This window comes from Taeniopygia guttata, chromosome 26, assembly GCF_048771995.1.
Source record: "Taeniopygia guttata chromosome 26, bTaeGut7.mat, whole genome shotgun sequence".
Classification (NCBI taxonomy): domain Eukaryota; kingdom Metazoa; phylum Chordata; class Aves; order Passeriformes; family Estrildidae; genus Taeniopygia; species Taeniopygia guttata.
In genome coordinates this window covers 1,642,987-1,670,800 of record NC_133051.1, presented here as the reverse complement: position 1 = coordinate 1,670,800, position 27,814 = coordinate 1,642,987, and the positions used below count along the sequence as shown (strand labels likewise).

Below are 27,814 nucleotides of genomic sequence, written 5' to 3'. Positions count from 1 at the left end.
TTTATACATTAAGGAAAAAGCTTCCTTTATTTCCACCCCCAATGTGCTATCATAGGACTTCTCCCAGACTCAGAGAGGCAACACACCATCCCGTGCTACACATGCACTGCCCCGGCGAGCACAGACAGGCTGGGAACCACCCACGCACTCACACACGGAAAAAATTAAACACAACAGAAACCCAGACGTGGGACAGCGTGCATTTCCACCCACACCACTGCTCTCCCACTGCACGGCTCTGCCCCAGCTCCCACACCTTGGCAGGGCTCGAATCCAGCACTCCTGAGGGGTGGGCAGAAGATTCCCACTCTCTCACCCCCTGCCATGGCACTGCCACTTCGGGGCCAGTCCCAGGGACATCCTGCTCCAGTTTGCCAAGGCTGGGAGGTGACACTGCTTGAGCTGTGTTAGTGACAGGGTCCCAGTGGCTCTGGCTTACCACAGGGACCCACTGAGAGGCCATCAGAGATGTTCCACATTCCCCTTTCCCTTATGGGAGCTGATACAAACTGCAGTGTCATGAGGTCACCTGGGCAGAACGTGGTCAAAGTCATCTCAATCTCCCCATTAAAAGTTGGAAACCTGCAGCACGAAACTCCCAGAAATCAGGAGATAAAACCACCTTTGGCCTCCGTGAAACAGCTTTTACTCAAGGAAAAACACAGAGATAGAGCAAGCCGTTTTAAACATCCTTCCAGTGCCCCAGCAGGGGCCACAACCCTGGTCCCAGGGAGCCAGTGCTCCGTGGGACCCTCAGTGCCCAGGCAGAGCAGGGGGTGAGCAGCAGGAGCTGCAGATCTCAGAGCCCTGCCTTCCCTCACAGCCTGCGACGTGAGCCCTGCCTTCCCTCACAGCCTGCAAGGTGTGACCCCTGTCACCAGGACACCACAGACTGCAAACGCGTGCCCTCGGAGTGGGAAAGCACAGGGCTACTCGGGGCACATGCAGGTTTTGGTTTTTCAAGACAAGGGAAATAAATTCAGCCTTAGGAGGAGCACAGGAACACGAGTGTGGCAGCCAGGGGACACGGGAGGAGCACACGGGCCAGGGGGCAGAAAGCCAGCGTGGGGGTATCCAAGTGCAAGGGTCTCCCAGGTGTCTCTGCTGACACCAGGCAAAGGTCACAGCACAGCTCTAACTCTCAGACTCAGACCTTGATTTCCCCTCCCTTCCACTGTGCAGGTGACACAAGGAGCTAATAAAGATAAGGAATCACCTCGTCACTTGAAGCAAGAGCTGTCTCCAGGGCTCAGTGCCCTCAGAAGGGGAGCAGCAGCGCTGCAGGTGCAGTGCTCATTTCCTCAGAGGGGCTTGTGAGCCACCTGTCAGGAAAGGAGGGAGTGAGCAAAGATTCCACCTGCCCACACCACGCTGTGGGGCTGCAGATCACCCCCCAGATCAATGCTCAGATTAATACTCAGAACTAATCCAAGACAAAATGTTGTTACAGCACAAGAACGAAACCTTCCAAGAAGCAGCACCTTCAGCAGGTTCACTCCAATCCCAACACTCGCCCAGGTCCCCACCAGACTGCAAGTGCAAGTGGCAGGCAGTTCAAACCCTGTGGTGCCACTTCTGTACAGGCAGTTTCTGATCTTACACTTGTTCCTCCCAGCTAACAGATTTCTGAAGGCAGATTTCAGCTGATGGTGATCTGTAACAACTGAACCTCTGAAATATGAACAAAATCCATCGCCCAATCCTTGCTCTGTTGGGCACAAGGAACTCCCACTGGCCCCACGAGGTCCATCCATATGCACCAGGTACCAGTCCTTGGTAGCTGCAATGAAAGATTCCCCCATTCAAAAGCAGCCACAAAAACAAAAGCAGCCAAGAGCAGCGAGGGCAAAGCCATGTGCAGCTCTGACACAGGGAAAAGCCTTCACTGGAAAGATCTGGAAGAAAGGGAGCTTTGCATATTCCTGTATCTTTGGCAGATGGATGTTCCAGCTGGTTTGTTTGGGCAGGATGGTGCTGTAGGGTGTGCTCCTCTGTTTGTGGGGTCAGCACTCCAGAATAAATTCACCACAGTGCCTGAGACCGAGCTGCATCCCCTCACGCTGCACTTCAGAGTCCAGAACGGGAGGAAAACATGCTGGGGGAACAGCAGAGCAGCGCAAATCTTTTGCAATCCCTCCCCTAACATGAGCCCACTCAGAGCCTGAGTGCAGCCCCGAGCCCAGATGACAAAGGCAGAAGAACAGGAGGTGACAGTGGGACCCAGGTGGTGGTGTCACCTCCTGCTCTGTGCTCCAGAACACATGGTCAGCCTCTAAGCTACACCTCAGCACAGGAGAAACAAATACAAACTTATGCTCTGAAAGAGAGAGGGGAGACTCCAAATGAAAAGGATGGGATGCCTGTGAAGCTTTGCAACTACCAGCAGGTGAATTACAGCTACAGATTCCTCTTGGCACACAGCTCCAGGCACAGCTACTGCACACGAGAGTGAACAAAAAGGGATTTTAAACTGCTAACCACACAGGACAGTTCAGGAACTTGAATAAATCAGTTTCTTATCAACGTGGGTGCGTATTTGTGTACTTCAATGTACAAGAGGGAAGGGAGATGAGCCCTCCATGTCATCCCAGAAGTCCCAGTCTCTCCCTCTCCAACTCTGATACTGAGACCTGTCCATAACGTGGCTCCCAACAACATGCAAGACAACTTAAAAGCAACACCCAAACCAAAAGGAAAAGAGGAAATAAAAGGTTAAAAAGTCGGTAACTAAAAGCAGCAGATGCTGTTAAAAATGCAGTGCTGGGTGCAAACCCAACCTGGCATTAAAAAAGCCTGACAGAAGCAGTCCCTGCACAAACCCCAGCGGGTGCTGAGCCAGTCCCGCTCGGCAGCAAACCAGGACATTCTGGGAAAATGCACGCTGTCCCTTAGGCAAGAAAACCAAAAAAATAGAACAAGAAACAAACAGAAATTAAACATTTGCTCAAACTACAACCGCTCTGTAGGCAAAATATTCTTCTTTAAAGATGGCTTTTAAATTTTCATTTTTAGACTTCTTTTTAAGCTACCTAATTACATGTGAAGATGATTTCTAAAAACCCATAGTGTTGGTGTCTCTTCTTCCTCAGCATTTACACCACTCTGAAATCCAGCAGTCACACATGCATACTCAGGTTTTGGACTTTCCTCTGGAAACAGCTAGTCTTAAGTTACTGGGCTTTTGTTTTCTTCTTTTCCAGAACACGGAGGCAGAGAAGGGGGGTCCACGCTGTGTCTGTCTGCCACATGAATCCCCCTCCCTTCCCCCAAAAGTCAACTTTTTCTTAAATTCTCCTCTTGTCGATACCCGTTTTGTGTTTTTGTGTTTTAAGACTGTCCGAAGTGATAAGGACCGTGGAAACCCTGAAAGAAAGTTGGAGACATAATCAATTTTCAACAGGCAAGAAACAAAATGCTCAGTGCTCAGCTCCAAAGAGTGCCCAGCCCAGCCCAGGGCTTCCCACCAACCCCACCATGAAACCACATGTTCCAGGGTTGGCTTCCCCAGAGAGGGCAGATGCCACCACTTACCTCTGTCAGATGTTTTTTAGGCCAAGGCCACAAAATAACTTGTGTTTTCTACACCAGAATTCCCTATAGATGCTACAACACCTGCAGGCTCAGCCCCTGCAGCCTCCCCAGTCTGTCCCACAGACGTGGGGCTGTAACTGGGTGAGAGGCTATGCCAGAAAAAACCCAAGAAAAAGAATTCCACATTCCCACAAGTGCCATGTGTGCCTTCTCAAGATGACAATGCACATTTGCCTCCAGTGAAATCAACCAGAGCATTTACCAAAATCCCCAAAATGCTACCTACAGAATCCATTTCCCTCCTTTACATCCTGAAGTGAGTCACCTAAATGTCAGATGTAGTCACAGGTCTCAAATTAACAGGAACTCCCTTTGTAACTTCTATTGTCCAGGTCAGTTATCCGGGGTTTCATCAGGAAGCAGAAGAAAGACCAACAGGCAGCAAGAGATGCCCCAGCTCACAGGAGATGAAGTTTGTCAGTGAAGAAGGTACAACCCTCACACAAACCCAGACACACACTGAGGTCAGGAGGGAGATGAGGGAGAAAAACTTGTTGTACCTCATGGCAGAGTTGGGTGACCATTATGCAAATGCTCTCAAACACAGTCCAGCTCTTCCCAGCACACTCTGGGTAAGTGAGAGCCCAAACCATTCTTGTTCTGGCTGAACAGGAAGCTCTGACTTTAGTTTTCACCACTCTGCCTTTAACAGGGCAAATTTCCTAGGAAATACCATTTCCTTTGTGTTCTACAACTTCAAAACCCCCTCACTGCAGGAGCCAGGGCCCTGGAGCCGTGAGTAGGAACACAGATTGTGTAAAGAATCCACGTCACTGGCAAACCCCAGGCTGTAGAGCTTTGCTGCACATCTGACTAGGAAGGAAGTGCCATGAACAGTCTGTAATCTTGCTGCAGCTGGAGAGAAAAAGTTCATTCTTGGGGATACAATCAGGTGGTAAATACAAGCAAATGGCAAAATGAAGCAGCTCTCAGCATCCAACCAAGAGGAGGATCAGCAGACAATTAACCAGGACATCTCCTGAACTGCGTGGGAAGTATGAAAGACTGGGAATGTGGAAATTGCTGTTTGCAGACAGAAATACACGCAAGTGATGGAAAAACAAACACGCTTCTACCCCAGGAATATGCTGCAGTGCCAGTTTGTAAAGCTTTTCCAAAGAGAACAGCCAGCAGATTCCAGCATGATAGTTCACCTGAGGAAGGAGACGCTCCCATGAAAATCCAGAGAAATCCAACATTTCCAAAAATAAACTCACTGGAACAGGGGGAAGGGGAGAAGCAGGACAGAAACATTAAGATGGTGTGAGCAGGTGCACAAGAAAAGGACACAGAGGAAAAGCAGTGTATAAAAGGATCCCAGGCAGTCTCACCTCACAGGGATTAAGCTATTGTACTTAGCACTCTGCAGAAGGAAAACAGGATTTGCTGCTGATTACCTGTACAGACACATTTGCCAGAATTTGCTTCATCTTTGAGCTACCTGCACACAAGGCTTTGTTTGAGGCACTGCCTGGCGAGCTCAGGAGGGGTTTGACCACACCCTGCCCCTCTGCTGGGACCACCCTGGGCGTCCCTTACCCTGTGTCACCTCACAGGAGACACCAGAGGCAAAACAAACTTGCTTGCTTTAATTTGGGGGTTCCACAAGCATCCCCCTGTGGTATAAGGAGCTGCAGTCACCCTCAGTCTGACATCAGAGCAGCTCATTTGTGCTGTTGGATGCAGAGATCCTGTGAAGTCACCATGAGCTGGTTTGGGAAGCCCTCTGGGTCTCCACACAGTGGTTTCTGGAGCACCTAATTTAAGGCTATGCAGTTGTGCAAACTGTGTCAGTTAAACCCAGAAGTTTGCTCAGCACAAGAGATTGCTCAGCATGTACAGCTGTGCATCACCTGCCACCCTGCACTGAGCACCTGACACCCTGAGCTCCCCTGGCAATGACCATGGTCAGCTCCTCCTGACACAAGGAATTTCACCATGGAAAAGCCCTTTTGGAATTGCCACTCTTCACTGCATTTCACCTACCCAAGATTCAAAAATTGGGGCAAAATTGAACCCCACTTGCATCTTTAAGGCAAGTGAGAGCTGCTTTAGTGCAGACCTGTGCAGGTGACTCCACCTCCCCTGTGCCATGACATTTAGTCACATGTGTAAGGGTTTGATACCAGCAAACTTCAATTACTGCTGCAATGCAAATACCAAACCCCTGTATGACATTTTCAAGCCTAATTATTCCCTCTATGCAACATTTTATATCATAAACATGCAAAAATAACTCTGCAGACAATTGCAGTTTTTCTGACTTGTTTCAATGGAAGGATTATTCCCAGTATTTTTGGTGCCTTCCCGTCTAGCCTCCAAGTGGGATCACTGTCTTTATGAAAAGCTCAGCTGCAGCTTTGCAAACTCAGTTTCAGTTCTTCCAGAATGTTCCCCAGAAGTAACTGCTCACTTGCTGGTGGAAGCACTGGCTCTTCACACAGACCAGTGTGCGACACCACAGGACTGTGATTTTCCAAGCAAAGACTCTGCATGACAACTACTGGCATAAATTATCATTTGACTCGTGCCTCTAGAAGGGAAGTGAGATGTTTTGTGAAGTTAAAACCCTTTTTGAAGACTGAGCTCTGTAAACCGAGGTACCTGTGCTGGGAACAAAGCGAGGATTAAGTGAATCTTTCATAAACCATCACACACAGGCTTTCAGACAGCTCTTTATTTCACCTCTGTGACTGAGTCACCACCAAGGCAGGTACACTTCCAGGGACAGGAGGTGGATGCACAGCAATACAGGAGTCTCCCAGTGGACACTGACAGTGGCCCCAGCCCACGCTGCCAGCCCCCATCCCCTCAGGCCGCTCCTACAACCTCGCTTACGTAAACTGAGCACAAACACAGAACAAAGCATCCAGCACTTGTGTTTTATTCCATGCATGCTGTGCAAACATGGCGTGGCTGGGAGACCACCAGGAAGTTCAGGACCTTCTGGGAGCAGGCACTGGCAGGGCTGGTTCAGGTGCCCGTGGGTGAGGAGGTGGCAGGGCTCAGGTACCTGAGTTCCCATGCACAACTCCCCGATGTGCTGCTGGGCCAGGATAAACAACAGGCAACTCTGCTGGGCTGCAATGGAGCAAAGTTGGGCTAAAACCAGATTAGCTGGCACTTCCCAGGCAGGAAGGACATGGATTTCATGGATGAGCTGACATGCAGCACACAAACCACCAATCTGCCACTAGAGAGGCAAACCAGCTCGTGCCAGCCCAGCCCAGGCTGCAGTGCTGTGGGAACTCCAAGTCCAACCTTCTCCCACAGTGTCTAAATGGATGTAACCACACGGTGACCAGCCCAGTGTGAAGCCCAGACACCAGGATGGAAGGAGCTTCTCCTCCTCCATGGATGCAAACATTTCTGGGGCATCATCCTCATGCATGAAGACAGTTTTATGCCCAGTTTCCAGTAGAAGTATTTCTGTCTATAGTTTATAGAGGTACTCCAAAAATCTGCAAATTGGAGCCGTGGTTTGGGAGAAGCATGGCTTTAGAAGCAGCAACATTTAAGCTCAGAGAGGGGAAGCCAGTTAAAGGCTCCAAGGAGACAGGATTGGTTTTCCCTTATGTACAGAATGATGCCCAGCAGCTCAACTCCACACAGAACAGAGGGAGATGGGGAGCATAAACACAGCTCAGATTTTAAAGCTGTGAACTCCAAATATGTTTCTATTTCACTGGGCTTGGAAGAGCAGCACAAGCAATGACCAGGACAGCCTGGCACCATTTGCTTTGGTGGGGATGATGCTCAGTGTCCTGTCTGGGCAAATCTTTGCAGAATCACAACCTCCAGGTGCAGTTTTCTGCATGACATAGAGAGATGTGATTCCTCAGTTCATCTGGGCAGCAGGTTTAGATACAGATCTGTGGACTTTATATAGAGATGTTAAGTACAATCTAAGTGTCAGGATATGGCTAATCACTTCTGATCTCCTCAAACATGGAAACGTGTACATTTCTTTCCTCAGTTAAGCAATTAAACTCTAATTCCCAGGCACTGTAAGACTGGATCTTGGGCTTTTAAGGGAAAAGCCAGTCACAGAAGAGCAGCAGTGACCGTGCAGGGTTGCTATGAGACAGGAGTAAATAGCAGAAAGCTGTATCTACCTCAGATCTCTGGAGAGTCCAGAGAAAGTCTGCCAGAGAATGAAGTATCTGAGCATGGGGATTTCTGGGCATCCTATCCTGCACTTAGGCACATCTTTACATCTAAGAACATGCAAAAACTCCACTGGGAACAGATTTAGCAACAACATGCTTCAAGCAAAGCCCTGGCAGGCCCTGGCCTGCAGCCTCCCCACAGTGTGTGTGGAAGGTGGGCAGGGGGCCCCAGGGAGGTGGGTGCCATAGCAGGAATAAAGGGCACACAGCTTCTTCCAACCATGCCACAGGTTTCATCTTACCAATTACAGGGAATTCTGTGTTTGGTTTTGTTTGTTTTTCTCTAGGACACTCAAACCACACACTCTGCTGCTGTATAAAAGCATTTTGAATGTTTCCAGGTGTGAAATGCTGCTGTAATTGTCTAACCCAGCAGCAGATGGCACGGTGGTGTTGCCACAACCCTGACTCCAATGGGGAGCTCTGGAGGACAAGTCACACCTGCTCAGTGCACCAGAGGGAGAACTAATTCCGACAAGGTCTGTCAGCTTCGAGTATGTTTTACACCTGCAGATGCCAGAAACTGCTCATTTTATCTCAAAGATTTCATGGTCTCATGCACTGCACGACTGGGTGTCCCCAGTGTCTGTCAGCAGAGGAAGCCTCCACAGTCAGCTGAGAAATATTTAAGGGCTTATTTTACCTCTAAATACAGGACACAGGCTCTTCTCAACATTTTAACTAAACCTGAAGCATCTCCTTTGCTCACCAAATGGCATCTCAAACATGACTGGGATTCCCTCCCTCTCCCAGGTACATGAAAGGAGACAAAAACATCAGAGATCCTGCCCAAAATAAATAAAATCCAGGAATTCTTGGAGTCTGTGCCACTGCCCAACCAACCCACAGTGCTCTCCTGTCTGCTCTAGAACCTGAAATAAAGCCTTTCACATGAATATTCAATCACAGGGCAGCAACTCCCAATGCAGTAGTTTTCCTTCTCCTCTGCAGCAGCAGAGTACAGGTCAGATCCCCTGGGGATGTGGAGAAGATGGGCCAGGTAGAGCTTTTCCCAACAGGAACTGGAGCTCCATCTGTTCCTCAGGTAATTCAATACTCCTGACATCACCTCTAATAACCCCTTTTCTGCTCCAGCAGCATCCCCAGCTGGGTATACCATGCACACAAAGGGAAAAAAACCAAACAAAACTGCAACTTCTTTTCCCAGAGGCCTGGTCAGGGAATGGGGGGAATGTTCACCTGACCATTTCAAACCAGACCAGGTGTCTGGGATGTCCAACTCACTCGAACTTGTTTACTACAGAACCAGTATTGTACCAATAGGAATACTGGATCTCTGGCAGAAACTTCCTGCCCTGGGCAGGATGGGCAAGGCTGGAACATGACTCAGATCTCCAGAGCTACCAGAACAGCCTCCAAATGATAAAATAATTTGTCTTTGTATGTCACAAAAAAGAAGAACTGCAGTAGAGAGAAAAACCACCCAAACTCAAGTAGCTTTTCCATATCCCTCACCCCCAACCAAAAACAGGACTATAAAGTTGTCCCTTCTCAAACCAGCAAACAAAATGTCTGCTTTAATCTCAGACAATCCACCTCAAATCCACCCAAGAATATCCTGTAAATACAAAAATAAATAAATAACCTCAAAACAAGGAAAAAGGGGAGGAAAGGTCACCTGCCCTACGTTTGGGGTTAGATTATAACCGCCCCCGTTTCCTCAGAGCACAGAGCTCTGGGTTACCAGCTAAACCAGCTCACTTCAACCTTGTGACACCTCTCAGGCAGTGCTTCACTCTCCTGATGGCTTCTCTCCCACAGCACAGCTGCTCCTTGCCAGGGGCTCTGGTTCCTCACACCCACGTTCCCTAAAGCCAGCCCCAGCCCGGCCCCTTGGGGAGCACCGTGACCCCCTCACGCAGCCACTGCAGCAGCTTCCAGCACTTCAGGGGTGTTTCACTGACAGCTCATCCCTTCCCAAGCCATCCACTCCACTGCACTGAGCAGGGCTGGCAGCAGGAGCCAGCCCAGAGGTGGTGGCTCTGTTTGGGACCGCTAAGGGGGGGCAGTCAGGCCACAAAAAACGCACAGCCCTGGGGTAAAGGTCACTAAAACAAGATCCACTGGCACAGGACAGGCAGGTCATCCAGGGAGGAACTAAAGTGCTGTAGGTGAACTAACATTAGGGCTTTATTAAGTCATTCAGCAACCAAGTGTTATTGTCCTACACAGCCTGCTCAAAGTACAGTAAAGCATTTTTAAAGGATTTAAAAAATCAAACTAGTTTGACATACGACAGTACACACCTACACATACTGCTGCATTAACAGGTGGATTCTGAATTGTAAATAATCCTGCAATTTATTTTTCACACACAAGCAAATAAAAACAGTCAAAATATCACTCAGACTCGTATAGCATCCACCAAGCAAGCTTTTGAGAGAGATTTAAAGTAAAGATAATTTAAAAGTCACCTACAATTATGAACAAGAGAAGGACACAGACAGGAACAGTCCTTTGACTGTTCCTGCAGGCAGCTTCTGTAATTAAATGGTGTGCTGTGTAGTCTCCCCACACCAGCTAAAAAGAAGTTGAAGTTATCTGGCTAATCTGAAGTTTGAGGGTGTGGTTATTTGTTCTCTGTTCAAAATTATGTCAAACTCAGGACACATCTAGAGAGATATTTTGACTTATTTGCACACGCAACTGGAGCAGGCTCCAGTCACTTGCAGTTACAGCACCCAAACAAGGTTATATAAAGTTTAAGAAGGACTTGAAGCGAAAACAAAAAGGTGGATCTGGTAGAGTCTATCAGAGGCAAAAAATATTTTAATATAACATGAGGACTTGGCAGAGTCAGACAGTCAAATTCAGAACCTTCCTTAGCAGGTCTGGCAGAAGCAGAAGGAAAGGGCTTTGCAGTTTGGAAGGAAGAGCAATTACACACCTGCCAGGCTCCTCCCCTACCCGTTCTCCTGCTCGCCCAGGGCACCTACCTTACTGTACGTCACTACCGACAAGTTGTTCGAGTGACTGCTGGGGGAGAGATTTACAGAGTTTTGTGACAGTCCATTCTGATCTTGTTCGATTTGGTCAGGAGCAGGCCCCCATGTGTTTTTGCTGATTGTGCCTAGCTCGGAACCCCCAGGGTCTTTTAGGTTGTTTTCATCTGGTTGCCTGTTCTTCTGTGGAGAGGCGAATGGGTTAAAGTTTCCTTCTACCTTGCGATGAGGCTGCGTGTTGAACTCTGTTTCAAAGGATGACAGCTGCTGTGTGACACCCAGAAGTCCTCCAACTTCCACGCTGAGGATCACCCAGATGACATCTGTGGAAAGATACACATTTGGGTTGTCACTAGATGGGAGTTTATGAAGAAGGGTCAGAAGAAGCAAATGAATTCCATCCTTTACACTAGCAAGAAAAAGACATAAGTCCTTTTTAAGCAATAATGCTTAAAGCACATTTTTATAAAGCCTCAGCAGTACTGGCTCCAGTGCCCCCAGGTCTGGGATCAGCAGCTTGAATTTTAGGAGCCAATTGGGGTCAGTGATATTCTACCTGAGGGGTACATGACTAGTGTGGAGGGAACTCCACACTCTGCTAGGGCCAGGACCCCAGTACACACCACTAATCCTCCCTGTACACAACTGCCCTTGCTGAAAACTGTACAGCCCCGCTGTCCCTGCACAGAGACACCACTAATCCTTGCACACACACACACACACACACACACACACACAAGCACCACTGACCCCCGAACACACCCACACCCACCAGGGATCCCCCCACGCCCCAAACGCGTCCCCCCAAAGGCGGCTCTGCAGCGGCCCCGCAGCGCCCCCTGCCGCTGTCCCGCGGCCTTGCAGCCAGGCGCCGCCCGGGGCCGCATCACCGGGACCCAAAACGGGACGGATGGATGTCCGGGCCCCGGGATCGCCAGACCGGACCTCGGGGCAGCCCCCAGCAAAGCCACCAACTCGGCTGCAGGGCAAGAGCCCCTCGGACTTAGAGCTTGACAGCCAAAGGGGTTCAACTCTTCAGGTGTTCTGGCAAAAGTGGCAGTTTTTCCCATTGTTCAGGGCTGGGCATCTTCTGGAAACCCTTGGCTTTGTGAGCATATGGGACCACCAACACAAACTGAACAGGCTGTCCCACCTGCATGGGGATATCCCTGCCCATCCCTCAGGGACACAATGAGGAGCCACACGACAGTGCCAGCACTGCCGGTATCCCCCTCCTTCTGGGCACTCCATGTGCCAACACCTCTCACACAAACCCTGAAACTTGGGATACTCCCAGCTGCCAACAGAGACACAAAGATGTTCTCAGTGTAAATTAAAGCTGGCAGAAAAGGGAGGAAAGGCTGCACTGAAGGCAGATGTTTGAGGCCCAGGCTGAAGTACCAGGCAAAATAGCCAAATGTGTTCTTTAAACAGAGAAATAACTCACAGGGGATAGACTAAATCACTGCATTAAACCCTGGGCATTAACTTCTCACATGAGGTTTTCACTACTATTTTATGCTCAGATGCTGTTCACAATGTTAAGAAATAGAAAACTGGGAAAGAATCTCGACAAGGACCAACGGGGAAAGAGCCTCCGTGAGAGCTGTGCACATCCCTTTGTTTTGCAGAGTTTTATGTAATCTGTAATTTATTCCAGTGCTTAGAAAACACTGACCAAGACAACAAAGCAGCTCCCTTGATGTTTTCCTCCACTGTGTTCTGTACTTAAGCCCTGGGCTGGCAGACCTCTGCCCTCTGCTCCATTTTGTGCCCGTGGTGTCCCTGCTGTCCCCAGCAGGGCTGTGGCTGGGTAGGGGCTGCTCACCTCCGTAGTAGAGTCCCGTGGCAGTGCACATCCGCCACTGTCCCTGATACATTCCGGCGGTGCTGGGGCTGCACATCTGCACGCTGACATCAGCCATCTCCTGCGGCTCCAGGGACCTCACCATCACCATGTTCACGTGGCCAAACTGGTCTCCACCGACATACTTCAGGCAAACCCCTGGGGGCCACGCCTCCGTCCCTGGGATTAGACAGGAGAGGGAATTACTGACAGCACACCAGGAAAAGCTTTGTCTGTTTGTGTAAGACTGGTTGAAACATGCTTGTTAAAACAGTTGTGCAATTGTTGGATGGTCAAAGGAAACCAACACACACAGGACACAGCAGCAGTGGAAGCTGAGGAAGCCTGGTTTTCAGAGCAGGCTTAACTGGTGCATTTAGGGACCAGCAGGACAATTCCTATTTGAGTAATCTCTGTGTCTTTGTTACACAAAAAAATTCTCAAAGTCACAGTGTAACAGCTTAAAAAAAAATGGAACTTAAACTTATACACACCTCCCTTTTCCCAGGGCCAGAGGCAGACACAAGGGCAGGGCTGTGTTGTGTGCCCCTATTTCTGCCTCCCTCCATGAAGCTCCTGAAATATGCCACGTCAAATACCTGTTATTTATACAAAGTGTTGGCAACATGTCCTTTCAGGGATTCATTTCTTTCTAAGCCTGTTAGGAGTCTCAGGAGGAACTCATAGTTTGAGCTGTAACTGAAGTGCCAGCACTATTTCCTAAAATCATTTATTTCTCTCCTTGCACCAACATTTTTCTCAGGCTTGTGCAAAGGTGGCAAGAAGGGTTGTGAACACACAATTTATCTGTGGAGATCCATGTTTAGACTGCAGATACTGGGACTGACAGCACGACCTGGCAATCAGAGAGACAGAAAACAGCTCCTGCATGCAGGCACTGCTGCCAAAGATAACAAGCGCTGGGGCAGACAGAAAGAAAAAGTGCTCCTGAGACTCATGAAAAATCAGTTTAGCACAATTTTCTTTTGCTTCTTCCCCAGTCACATCACATGACTAAGCCAAGGACTGAGAACACCTCCTGCTCAGCTGAGGCTGACGGAAATGGCTACGGAAAGCCTGAACCACCATGAAGCTTGGAACTGCTCCGTCTGGTCCGAGGCGCGTGCTGGAGGCTGCTCTGACCTCACGTTACCTCAAGGAGCATCCTTTGCAACAGCTTGCCTGCTAATTTAATCCCTGTGGATACTCCAGTGAAGACATGGCAGGGAATGGTTCTCTTGTCGAGTCCTTATTTTGGAATTCACAGCCTCACAGGGAGAGCAGGATGTGCAGGAGTGCAGCGGGATGCTCAGCGTGGGGGATGTACAGTACAGCTGGAAAGGTGCTGAGAGAGCAGGCTCTGAAACAGGAGCTGGGTGTCTGGCTGACCTCAGCCCGAGGCATGGGGCACTTGAGCATGAAGCCTCATCTGCAGAGGTTGGCAGCCCAGCAACATGGTTTAGTTTAAATTATTTATGTGATTTTTATCAGGTTTAATGGCTTTAGGCTTGCAAGGTGCCTAGAACACTGCAACTGATAAGCCTCATAAAATGAAATTATGATTATGTCATTCTATTTCAGTACACTCATCTCTCAGGAGATGATAAATTGCAGAGAGTGTCCTGCAGAGCCAGCCGCAGCTGGGGGCAGAGTGGGGAGAGGAAGCCAGGCTGTTAAATCCTGCTGCTCTTTCAGCAATTGTTCTACTACAAAACTGCTCTTCTGACAGACAAGGCAGCACCGTCCTGCAGGTACCAGAGCAGGGCATTGTTTTTTACTGATACATATGAGAACCTGACTGAACTGAGCTCACAGCTCACATGCCTCAAACTGACAATCTCTGAGCTCTGCCTGTCACACTCATCAGACCTGCAATGCTCCAGTGACACATGCCTCAGGTATTTTGTGTTCTAGAACTGAAGTAATGTAATCAAGGACTCCTGTAGAGCTGTTAAAAACCTTGGCTCTGCTTCAGTTATCTGCCTAACAAGTAGATATTATCTGGAAATACTACAGCCCTTTGATACTATACCTTAATTAAACCAAAGAATGGTTTTCAAATGCTGCAGTCCTCCTCACACTGCAATCATAACCAGCATGTGAAGCTGCACTTCACCAACCCTCGGCAGCGTGGCTGTACCAAGCCCTGGCCTCCAGCACCACTTTTAGGGCACGGACAGATGGTCTGACAAGCCAGGTTCAAACCACACAGAAGCCAAAACATGTCGGCCTCACCAGGAAATCCTACATCAAGATGAGCTCCTGTCCCTCATTTTAGAAGGCCCAGGATTTCAGAAGGTGAAGAACAATGAAACATTCACTGAACTAGGATGCTAAATTAAGGCTGAATTTGCATCCAGGAAATGGCACATCACAGGAACAAGGAAGGGAGGAGTCAGAAGGGCCCAAGATAGAGGTGTAGTCATAACACACGCAAATTGAGATACTAGGAGTGGAGAAACAAGACCTATCACACTTACTAGATTTGTAAGAGCTGTATTTGGGACAGTTATAAAAAAATTGCCAGTCAACTTTTCATGGTACTAGAGTTAAAGCAAGTCCACGTGTTACCCTTTCATTGTACTTTCAAACAGAAGAAGGCAGAAAAAGTACCCTGAAATATTAAATCCTTTGTGTAGAACACATTCTCTATAAATCAGTGTTCTTAAACATGCTAATGAAATACTCTTAGATTTTTAGTGTGGTTTTAGTGTGGATATTCTGTCCAAATCCTGCAGCTATTCACAAGCAGAAATACTGAGAGCTGAACCTGACTCGTGATGACTCCCAGCATCACACCTCGGTGTGAGATTGTTCTCCCCCACACAAGTAGAAGCAGGTCAATTATATTCAGACAAACAGTTTTAAATGTTCATACAACATCCCATCACTACACAGCTTGAGGACAAGGGACTCCTTCACATCCATGGATCTCATTTTCCTCTCTGACTGCATCCCACCAGGCCAAGCACTGGGAATGCACTTTGCCCAGCCTCACTTCCTGGATCCCAGCACTGCTTTGACTTATTTCAAACTGGAATGTGGTCTCTCCAGCCCTGCATCCTCTCAGAACATGAAAAGGCAATTCTGCCCGAAGTGGACCTGCCACATGACCCTTGTGTCACTGCCTCATTTGTCTACAAGTTTCCTAGAGTTTGTTTGTGTGGTGGCACGAGGAACAAGACTGGTGACCTGACTGAGCTGCACATCCCACCACAAAATGTTTGTGCCAACCCAGGAAGGGGAACTTGCACGGGCTGGCAGCACCTCAGGTGGCTCCAGCCCAGGTGAGGGCACACAAGCTTCCTGCCTCAAGCCAGCATCCCTGCCACTGGATCCCAGCACTGCATGGGGCTTGTGCAGCCCAAAGGCCTCACCTGTATTCTGTATCCTCCACGTTTTTGTAAACTGGGTATCAGGAGGGATGGACTCTCCTTCACCTATGGTGACATCTTCCACAAATGACATGGAGGGGACATTGATATTTGGACTCTCGAAATCATAGTAGGCTCCAATGGCAGCTTGTAGATTCCTGAAAAGGAAAAAAGCACATTACAACCCAAAGTACAGGTGGGTCAGGCCCTTTGCACAGGTCATATATCATCTTAAAACAGTTCAGCAAAAATATCCAGACTGTAATAACTCTGCTGCTCATGTGTTTTTTAAAAAGCTTTTATCTCTATCACATATGGATTCCCCAAGATAACAGAGCTCAAAATACAGCACTTTTTCTTGCTGGTTTAGATAACTTTTCTACTCTGCTTCTATTTTCTCTGGAAATCTTGTAACTTAGAAGTTTTGGAGGCTTCTACTCCAACAGTTCTTTATCAAACTTGCTGAACAGTTCAGGAGATACCAAGAGAAGAGCTATGCCTCAGGAGGCAAACACTGGACAGTTTCTTCACACCAGCCTTGTTACCTCAGCTAATTTCATAACAACCAACCAAACCTCTGCTTTTTATTTTGGCACACAAGGTCCAAAAGGAGCACAAGAGGAACAAAACATGAAGAATACTCGTCTGATAACTCTCAGGGCCAAAGGGCACCAGTAGCTACAGATAATAACTCCAGCCTTGCTGGAGTTTTTGAAACATACCATCAGGTACAAACTGTTTATTCATCAAAAAAGTGCCTGTTTAGCTCTGGGTAGTCTCAACTTGCAGGAACTTACAAACCACCTGAGTCAAAAGTTCTCACTGAATAAAGATAAATGACAGTGAAGCCTGTGATATATTAAGGATATTCAGAAAGCCACAATGCTATTGATTCCTGAGCCATGGTGTAGCTACAGCTCATGATAATTAATGTGAGAAGAAGAACAGTCAGGCAGGAAGAGGATTCATGAGCCTTAGCTCAGTTCCACGATATACTATTAAGTCATTATGTAAGTGTTTGTCAAGTCATGTAATTCCTCTGTTTATACATGTCTGAGAGGTTATGGCCCTGATTTACATGTTGTGAGTGGGTGCTGTGAGAATGGAGATGAGTAAAATCTCCCCAAACCCGATGGGCATAACAACTGCTTTTTTTATTCATGACTGCAGAAATCTGTGTTGCTTTTTTGAGCAGGATAGAAAAAAAAATTAAAAAAAACCAAAATCAAGACTTCAGGAACTGGGAACCACCACCTAAAACCAAAGCCCTGCAGAAGCTGCTCTGTGTGGGCACAGTGACATATTGAGGGGCTGGGTGCTTGTGGGGTGTCATGTGTCCGAGTCAGACAGCCAAGGTGAAAGCAAGAGAAACATTTGCAGCGTGACCCTGAGCAAGAGCAAACACAGGGCTTTGTGGGGCTGCTTGCCAGCTGGAAAGAGGCTTGAAACAGTGAGTGAAGAATCTGCCTCCTGTTCAATTCCTACAGTGTTCATGGCAAAAAACATTCAAATCAGACATTCTGGATAAAATCTGAGCTGCATGGGAACAGTGTCATGTTCTCCTCGCAGAAAACTCAGGGAACCCAAAGTGCAGCACCTGACTGGGGGGAAACAGCAGGGGGGCACTGGGAGAGGACTCAAAGAGCCCCATCGGTTTTGCAATCAATCCATCCATCACAGCACCAGCAGATAATCGCTGTGAATCACAGGAGTTCCTGACATCCTGCTAAGGAGGCACTGGAGGAATGTCCTGCACAACATGGCCACGGGGATCGATCAGCTTCAGCAACCCCAGTGTCACAGCCAGACCCTTGCCATCCGTGCCGAGCGGACTTTGGTCCAACACAGGAGCCACGGGTCCTGTGCCGTGGCCAGACCTCTGAATTCCAGAGCAGAAACCATTATTCAGCCTGAGGCGTTTTCTGCTTAGGAGTGTCAGGGCTCTATTTAATCCTGTCAGCTCAGTCAAATGCTGCAGGAAGGGGCCATGTCATATTAGCCAGTAAACAGAGACAAATGCTCAGTTTTACGTCACCAACCGCCTGTTGCTTATACACTGCACAAGATTTACATAACTCACACCAGGGCTGTGCCAAGAGACTCCTGCTCGCTCACCCAGCTAACACCATGAGCTAGAGCTTAGTTTGCACTAGGATTTCTTCCTGTAGTACAGCAACCCAAGGCAAAAGGTATTGTAGGAGATACAAAAGACAGCAATGCAGCTCTTTCTCTTCCTAATCCACTACTACATAACTGCATTTTCAGATGGAGCACAACACCTTGTGAGCAATCGTTCTGGAATCAGTGGTACTGACATTTTATTGACACTGAGAGGAAAAAAATAAAAGCTCCGAGGGGCAGATTTCTGCTGCAACTCTTTGGAAGGCAGCCTGGCTGTGTTTGTTTGCTGGGCTGCAAACAGGCCTCAGAAGGTAGTGGGCTATTTGTGCACACAGGCCTGGGGCCAGCACTCCCATCCCGGGGTCATATTTCAGTCTGCTTTGCCATTGGGAAACAACACTCCTCTGCAGCATCGAGTTAAAAACTAACTAAAGAACAACGCACGCTGGAAACAGATTTGCCCCATTTGTGATCAAATATTCCCAAACCCACCTCCCCACTCCCGTATGATCTGTGTGACGGGGGATGTTTGGAGCGAGCCCTTCTACGTGTTTCAACGCCTCTCGGACTTCCTAGTAGAGAACTAAAAAGAAGCTTCCAGAAACTGAAGAGAAATTCAAAGTGGCAAAAGCCAAAGTCAGGATGACAAAGCAAATCTGCCTTGAGTTCATGTTCTTTGACACAGACAACCCCAGGAGATAGGGACAGAGTGGTGGTGGCCACGCTCTGTGCCAGAGGCACCCCCAGCTCACACCTTGCACAACCACTGGCTCTGTCCCCTCCTCCCCCTAACACACAGTGCTCCCATCCCTCCTCCCTGGCCCAAAGGCCCCAGATCAGCTGCAGAGCAGCACTCTGGGGAAAATGCCACTTGCAGAGCTGAACTCTCTGCAGTCGGTGATGTGCAGGCAGCTGAACCCAAGCAGCCCATCCTGCACTCGCCCTTCTGCCACAGGCACAGCATCAGTGCAGCCCACAACCAAGTGTGACCCTAATGACAGAGATGCATTAGGGCAAACACACTCAAGGCCTTGAAATGAGTCTATTTTAAAATACATATTTGGGGTTTTTTTTAGGTCTTTGTCCAGCTGTAACTGCGTAGCCCCAGCTGCAGATACTGCAGGGACAGACACAAGGGTCAGCCCTCAGAGGGTCCAGTTATCATCTAAAGGCTTCTGCTCACATATCCCTGCCTGCCTGATTTCACTTCTCAGTGTGACTCACACCACACTACTTACTACCCTCTGCTCTCTGCCATAGGTGATAAATTACTATTATAAGCCAAACAACTCTGCAAATCCAGCCAGTGTAATTTACATGATTGAGCTCTTCTAATTACAGGGGTGGCCATGCAGCTCTTTCTTCACCGGGCCCTCCAGGTCTCAGGCTCTCCTTGCCTTCCCAAAATGAAGCAATTTTTCCATTTTTAGAGCAGTCCTGGACCGCAGCAGTTTGTAGCCCTGCCACACTTACAGAGCAGGTCTGACAGGATCCAATCCCGGGAAAAGCCTGCAGTCACAAGTCACCCAGTGATGGGGTGAGCCCAGGACTCAGCACCGTGCTCCATTTTAGCCTGAGGAGCCAGATCCCAGAAAGAGAGAGGGGAGTAAGAGGTAAGTACAGGCTGTAGCTCCACATTATCAACCAAATCCACTCTAACTCTGGGTATCCCTCTCCTTCCTCTCCAAGGGCATGCCATAACTCTTGCATGTCAAGTGCTTTTCCCACACAACACCAAAGTATTCCTTTCCAGATCAATCCTTCTGCTCTGCTGCTTCATTTCAAGCCTCAGGAGCTAAATTACAATATTCAAGTTAAAACCTTCTCTGCTAATAGCTCTGATGACATCCCTTAACAACTCTTAAGTGATAGCTAAGAGGTGGTTCCTCTTGAGCCCTTTTTTCCCTTCCCTGTTTTTTCCAGACAAACCAATATATTTAGCCATTAATTAATTAAAGTAATTCAGTGTTCAAAATTAAGAGAAACTCTTCTAAATCAGTTCACAAACTCGATGCCCCCTTACACAACCTCCCTGTCCTGAAAACAACCAACAGCATATGGGTAAATAGAAATTGTCTTTTAATTAATTGTATCAGATTTTCTTAGGAGACTGAAGGCACTGAAGCACAGAGGCTGCTGAGGCCTCAAGCAAAGCAGAACACGGGCCCAAAACCCTTCTGCTTCTCAGAATATGGAGAATTCCTTCAGCGTAGAGAAGTTCAGTATCTTGGAAGAAAAGCAGTACAAGCAGGTGCTTCAAACATACAAGACAAGGGACATTAAAATTTGAACTATGAATGTTACAGGAATCTGCAAGCTTTCATATATTGTCAAATTACTTGATGAGAGAGCCAAAGAAAAAGATGCAATTTTTTAAAAGAACAGATTTTTGGGGGGGATAAATATTCAAATGACAGCTTAGGCTCAAACTCCAGCCTGCAAGTTTCCCTCTCTCTGGCTCCTGCCCATGCCCACAGCACAGCACCCACCATGGCTGCTCCTGGGGAGCACTGCAGGGCTCTGCTTCTCCTGGGCTGGTGGAGAACAGACAATGCTCCCTGCAGCGCACCTTCCCTTCGGAATTTCAGATGGGAGGAGCCCTCAGGTCATGCAGAGACAGCCAGCAATGGTTTTTATGTAACAAACCCATGGGAAGAAAGATGCCAAGGTCTGTCCCTGTGGAGGGCGAGAGGAGCAGGCAGGTGCCCTCAGCACTCACAGGGTGCAGTGTTTTGTCATGAGCAACTCAGGTAACATCTCCTGGAAATATGCAATGTAGACGCTGGGCAGTGCTAAACAGCACAATAAAATCTCCAGCGCAGAACATGTGATGTAGGACACCTCAGTCTCCTTCTGTAACTCAAGTCTCCACCTTCACAGAGCTCCTCTCGCTCTCCAAATGCAGTCTGTAACCAGGCACCACAGCACCCCATAAGGTGTCTATTGTTAAAAACCAAAAATGAACAGTGCAGCAGATGGACAGTTTCTCATTCCCAAATAATGGAACTTTTCTACAAGATACAGGGGGGAGAGACTAAAAATGCAGATGGGAGACATCCAAGTGAGGCAATCCTTTTCATCTCTTTGTTTCCACAATCTAGCTGGATGTTCCTCACCGCAGCTCTTGGGGACCTGGATTGCTGATAATCCAGGCTGGGATATCTCCAACAGCTTCTGTGGCTCCTGAAGCAGGAGACGCCTCACTCCAAGCCTTGGGGAAGGCCGAAGGGGTGGGGGAAGAGGCATTGCACATCATGCTGCAGGAAAGCACTTCTACCTGGAGCTTTCAATTCAAACGTTCAATAGGGATGACACATGGTAATTAAGTGCAAAGTCTCAAGATGTTTTGAAGGGCTGGAATTTTAATAAGCGAATATCTCTCAGCAGACAGAATTTCAGAAAGCAAAATTTCTGCGTCAGTTTTCTTCATTCTTGACCCTTCTTATACTAAAGTTACACTAAATTCTGTGTATGAAGTTGGGAAACTACATTAGAAGATGATGGAAAGGGATCACTGAGGGAAGCTGAAAGCTTTAAGCTGAATTTACACAGCTGGGTGGGGGAGAAGATCTGGCTAATTTAAAGCTTATGGATTTTTTCACATGAAGACACAGAAAAAGATTTCATTGTCTTAGTTGAAAACAGCAGTTCCACACACAAGTAGGGTGTTCTAGGAAGAAGACAGAAACCTGTGGTGACAGAAGCAATCCTGTGTCTGCAGGGGCGGCACGAGGAGAGAAACTGAGAGCCCACAGGAGAGGCACAGCATCCTCAGAGCACCAAACCATCAAAGGAACTCCCTTTCCCTGAGCAGCTTTAATGTGCACAGAAACACCAACAGCAGCTGCTGGAACCTTCCTGAGATACCTGCACAGGGCTGAGCACAGCAAAAGCACCTGAGCACAACCCCTTGCCAACAGCAGCACAATACTGGTGCTACAAGCAGTTCTCAGAACCATCCCCAGCAGCTGAGCCCTCCCAAAGCAGTTGGTCCCACCAGCTTGAAGAGGGGAGTAAAATATCCCGAGAATGTCCCAGCAGGAGCTGCCACTGAAAACAGGCAACAGCTCTTCCCAGTGGAAAGTCATCGAGAGCTGCCAGCACAGGAGATTCTGTAACTGCCAATTCCTCAGTACCAACTATGTTACCGATCTATAATTGTCTGATGAAAGTGAAAAGGGATTAAGCTACAGAAACTGTCTGAGAACAAGTTGGGGCATGTAAGGCAGAGTCCAGCTGGACCAAAATGATATTGTACCCAATTCCCTATTCTGCTACAGTTACCTGCTTATGCTTTCATGCCACAGGCACCAAATTTTTCAATGCTTTGTAACTTGGAGCACAATTATAGTATGTTCCAGAGTTATAAATACAATTTCTTTACAGTCTAAATTTCATTCAAAATAATCAGGTCAAACACTTGAGTTGCTCTGGAGAAGAGGTGTGGGTTTGGGATTTTTTTTTTTTTTAATGCACTAGATAAAAGCTTCTAAGAAAATATTTTTAAATTGTTTGATTCTGTAATGTTGCTATTTTTAGTAGCATTAGGAGACAGCTGTGGACACAGGCAGCAGTCTGGGATGATTCACAGGCACTGTGACATCCACTGTGTTTCAAGTGAACCACAACAGACCAAACAGTTTAAAACCTCTTTTTCCTCCCCAACCCAAGGGTGTAAATGACCCTGCACCTGCCACAACCCACAGAGCTCCCCAGACTGTCCTGATATCCTGGTGACAGCACCTCAGCAACCACCAGACCTGCTACTGGGGTGCCACTTCTGCCTGTGAGGACAGTCACCAACTGGGTTAGACTAAGATGGACATCAAGTCCAAAGTCTCAGCTTCCTTCTTCCCTACTAAAGCTTATCAACACCCCACCAATGTTTTGAGGCAGCCCTTCTCACCAGCTTTGACCTAGCTGGTCACCATAAACAAATATTAACCCGACCAGAGTCACACCAAGACACAGATTGCTCGACAAACGTGTACTGAGTCACAGAAAGAACACGGGACTCTGGTCTCTGTCACCTGATAAGGATGAGGGGAACTCCCACCCGCTGCTGTCACTGCCCCACGGATGTTGGGTGAGGAATGAAAACCCACAGGCATCCCCAGGGAAGGATGATTTCTTACAGAATCACGTCTCGGTTTCTCCTTGACATGAGGATTGCCCACCAAAGGGAAGGGGTGTTAAAACTGAGTTTGAGGTCTATACAGAGCAAGGGGGAAGTTTTCCTCTCACATTTGTTAGAACGTGGATTCAATGTGAAGAGCAGCCCAAACATCTGTTCTCACAGGACACCTGCATGCTGCAGGTGTCTGCAAACACCTGAGGTTAAAAATCAGGAGCAATGCTGGTGTGAGCCACTTTGGAAACACATCCCATGTGAGTGAATCCCCTTGACCCAGTCTGTTCTGTTAAATTCCGAGTGTCCTGACTTACACAAATATACCTCAAGTATTCCTCTGAGTAGCACCTACACTTTGTGTAAGTCATGGGAAAAGCAATTAAACCCCTATTAGCTAAATCATGTCTTTAGACTCCCAATTAAGTACATCCACTTCTGGGTAATACAGGTGTTTCACTGGATATAAAGAATTTGAACAGACCACCCACGGGGATGGAAATGTGAATCTATAAAGCAATTGTAGCACAGAGCTGCCTCACACCTGACATGAGAGAGAACAAGGTTTTACTGCAGATTTCTGCAGTATTTTCAGAGATAAATTTATCTTCATGCAAAACATCACCTAGGGAGTACTAGTTAAACCATGACACAGCTACAAATTCTCCTAAATAGATGAAAAAAAACACCAGGATCTCTAGAAGAGATCTGACAACCTTACAAATAATGACCTTTTTCACCTAAAGCGGGATCCAAAAAGCTTTGTTACAATAATGCCTTTTTTCCCCACCCACACAATGGAAACCATCATTACCTGACACACTTCAATTAAATATCACACCTACTGCTCTGATAAAAATTCAGCTTTCTAAACAAGAGCTAAAAGAAGAATGTAAAGAAATATTACATGTAAATTATTGAAATATACATTAGTTCTTCCAAACTAGGAATCTCTGAGCCAGCTACACTAAAATATGGATTTTAAATCCACCATCATTGGCTACTTCAAACTAATTCACATTCTCACGGAATTGAAGCAGCTCCAAGCCTCTCACCCACAAAGCTGGCACACAGTCCAATTAAAAGAAAATAATTCCTTTTTCTTGTCCCAGTACAATTTCCACACCAGCTTTAGAGGAATCCAATGGCTTTTATGGAGTTCCAGAGCTCCCTGTGAAGGCAAGCCAAGGCCAAAGGGGTTCAGAGCCACTCCTGCCCATCTCACAGATCACTGTGGAGCTGCAAGCAACACGTGGGACTTCACTGCACCACAAAAACCCTCCTGTGAGCCCCCTCCCTCCCACCTGTGGTGGGGCCCAACATCTGGAGGGGAGGGAGCAGAGCCGAGGTAACCAAGGGGGATTTGCTCCTGGATGCAACAGTAGCAAAATGCCCTCCCCACTCACCCGCCCAGGGTTTCCTCCCAAGGAAGAAACGTTTTCAGCAGCAAAACAGTTCATTTTTGGTTCTGCTTTTTGAACAAAGAAGTTCACTTTTGGTTTTAGGCAGAAAGTGAAAGCTCAGCCTCTCCCTCTGCAGCCTCTCTGAATGGAAAATAAATAACTAAATGGTAAAGCAGGCTGGTGTGTGCTGCTGCTGGGGAATGTACAGCCAGGATCTCGGGAATCGGATTTATGCAGCAAGAAGGGAAGAAGTCAGCACAGAAAACAGACATAACTCCAGGAAAGTGTTTAATAAATAGCAGGGAAAGACAAAGGGTTTAACCTGTATTTCCTGCAGATCAAGGAACAGCCTCTGAAACTTTGGATGAGTATGTTCAACCCAAAGCATTTTTGCAGCAGTTAATAAAGCCAGCTGGCAGCTCCTTAGCACTGCCCAAGCCTGACAGAGGTCTGAGGGGGCACTGAGCATTCCTGGGAACTGGAGAAGTGGACACAGACTTTCAGAGGCTACTTACAGGTATTCCTCCCCAGTCAGCCACTAATTTTCCCCCCTAGATTGGCCAAACAAGCTATTTAAAAACAATTCCTTTATTCCAGCAGTACTGCTAATTCACTGTAAGTCCTCTGACCACAATTACTAATGATGCTGTTGGAAATGGTCTTTCAAAGCACATTAAACTCTGAGTGTTCCCTAAATACGTGAAAGACACAAAGTGGGGAAGAAACTGCAGGTCAGGAGATGACAATTATTGCCAAAGAGCAGCCTTCACACCTGGGAACAAGTTCTAGTGAAACTATTTATGTCTTTGTTAATTAACTCACACGTGGTACATGGCTACAGAGAACCTGGAATACCCAACCCGTGCCCTTCTCTCAGCCCACCATGAGCTCCCTCACCATTTCCTGCAGGTGAACATCAATCCTGATGCAGAAGGGAAGGGATCATCCCTGAAAGAACGTGCCACGACTTTGTAACGCTTGGAAAAGTGATCTGATAGTCTCATCAAGACAAATTATTTGCAGGACATGCTGGTGCCAGAAGGTTCTGACCCTAATCCCAGGCCACACAAGGCAAACCTGGTAGGGCACCTGAATCACCTGGGCAGTGTGGATTGCACAGGGCCCCTCAATGACACAGGAAAAGCACTTCCAGAACAGGAACAGGCGTCCTGATTGTCCCTGCTGAGGGTTAGTGCAGGGTCAGCCCAGCAGGGCCAACGACCTCGTGGCCATCTAGGCAGGGGTGGGAGCTGGGCGGTGGGACAGGCACAGGGCACAGCTGGCAGCAGGACACACCAGCATGAGGAATAGCACCGAGCTGGGGGACAAGGAGCAACCCCTGCCAGGCTGAGAATGGGCACTCACACGGGCTCTGAGCCCTCAGAGCAGTCCCAGCCCGTGTTTGTTTGCATACATATCTCACCACCCCAACAGGAACATGCCCATCCAGCCACAAGACTTACCAAACTTCATAAAAAAAAAGTGAAAACCGATGTTTTCAGAACCAAACTATTGGAAAGTTTTCCTATATATTAGGAAATTAAGGCTATTTCAAACACTTCAGATCTTCTTCTAATTAAACTAACATTTGAAAAAGCCATGGGTTCTGAGGCTGGATTTGAAATGCTGTTATTTCAACCAAGAATTCAATACTCCTGAATGAAAAAGAGCTGCTTCAGCACAAGCCAGGAACACTCTGGCTACACAGAGCATCTTCAGGAGTAACTTTCAGGGAACTCTGTTCCCTGCTCTCCCCAGGAATCTCAGAGAACCCCCAGGATTACAGTGCAGTGTCAGTTTTAGTCATATCACGGATAAGGTGGGAAAGCATCTTCTCCTAGGAACCAACCATTTCTTCCAAGCAAACTCCTGAACTCCTCAAGACCTTCTTTCACATTGTGTTAGCTTACTAAACACAGGGAATTACTTGCTATTCCCCTATTCCTTCTGCAGATGGTTATTTGCATTAAAATTCGATATGGAGCTGTAGGACGAAGGAAAACCAAAAAGCCAATAAAGCTGTCTTCCCACTGTTTATAAGCTCAACAATTCCACACAAGTTTTCCCCCAGCTGTTGATATTCTGACCTCCCCCTGGATTTCAGTTTTCAAAGCTGAGGTTTCTGGGTTTGATGGTCCACCTCTAAGCAGAGCTTAGTGAAGTGATCTCTGTTCAGCGTGTCTGAAACACATAGCATCATTTGCTCTCCTGCAGCCCCCACCCTGCAGAGCTTTTAGGTCAACACACTTTGGAGATGGGCTGAGAGGTGCAAGAGCCCAAAACGAGCCAAACCACACGACTCACAAAGCAGCTGCTCCACAACCTCCTTTTTACAGTTCCTGGGCTCACTGCACCAGAACACTCCTAGCTACTGTTTTTCACCCTTGTACTGAATATTTTCTCTGTTTTTCTCGAGCTACAGTTTCACTGATAACCCGTGCCTGCTTTTTCCTTGGGCAGTGACACTGAGCCTTTATCAAGACAAACACACACCCAAGAGTCAGAAGATTTAGAGAGACCCTCAGTGTACCGAGTTTTCCCCAAACACCCCGGTAACTCTCACACGTGCACCGCGGCTCCAGGATCCTACAGCGCCTTTCTGCCACAATTTCCCTTGCTCTGAAGCTGCCTCCGAGTCGGGGCGGCCCGAACGCAGTCCGTGCCCGCGGCTCACACACCCCGTGTGTGTGTCCGCCACCCCAACAGCTCCGAGGCCCTTCCACCGGCAAACCGCACCCCGAGCTGGGCCGAGTCACCCCGGGCCCGTCCCGCTCCCTCACCGCCATGGGAGCCCGGGCAGGGGACGGAGGGCCCAGCACGAAGAGCACAAACAGCGCCCGGGGGCCTGGAGCGAACAGGCTGAGGGAGCACCGCGAACAGGCTGAGAGAGCACCGCGGCCCCTGGAGCCCCTCAGGCCGTCCCGCCCGCCCCCCCGGCCCCGGGCCCGCACCAGTTGGTCATGTCGAGGAAGAAGGCGCAGCCGGCGGGGCTGAGCTGGAAGCCGAGCAGCCGCTGGAACTCGCCGATCAGCACGTCCTTGTCGGTGGTGCCGAGGCAGCTGAACTTCTGCATGAGCTCGGCGTCCAGGTCCACGTCCATGCCCTCCATGGCCGGTGTGGGGAGGGTCGGGGGGTCCCGGGGGCTCCGCGGCCGGGCCGGGGCCGCCTCAGCGCCGCGCGCGCGGGGGGGGCGCGCGGGGGCGGGCGGGGGGGGAACGG

General features: G+C 48.2%; 1 protein-coding gene across 1 annotated transcript; it reads right to left on the bottom strand.

Annotated features, from left to right (window-relative positions):
- ILRUN (inflammation and lipid regulator with UBA-like and NBR1-like domains) lies at positions 1-27,814 on the bottom strand. The gene is made up of 5 exons (XM_030255723.4): positions 27,547-27,814; positions 15,947-16,101; positions 12,552-12,749; positions 10,718-11,046; positions 1-3,363 (listed from the first exon to the last, which is right to left on the bottom strand). Exons 1-5 carry the CDS (start codon positions 27,702-27,704, stop codon positions 3,328-3,330), a joined length of 876 nt encoding a protein of 291 aa, XP_030111583.1. The 5' UTR covers positions 27,705-27,814; the 3' UTR covers positions 1-3,327.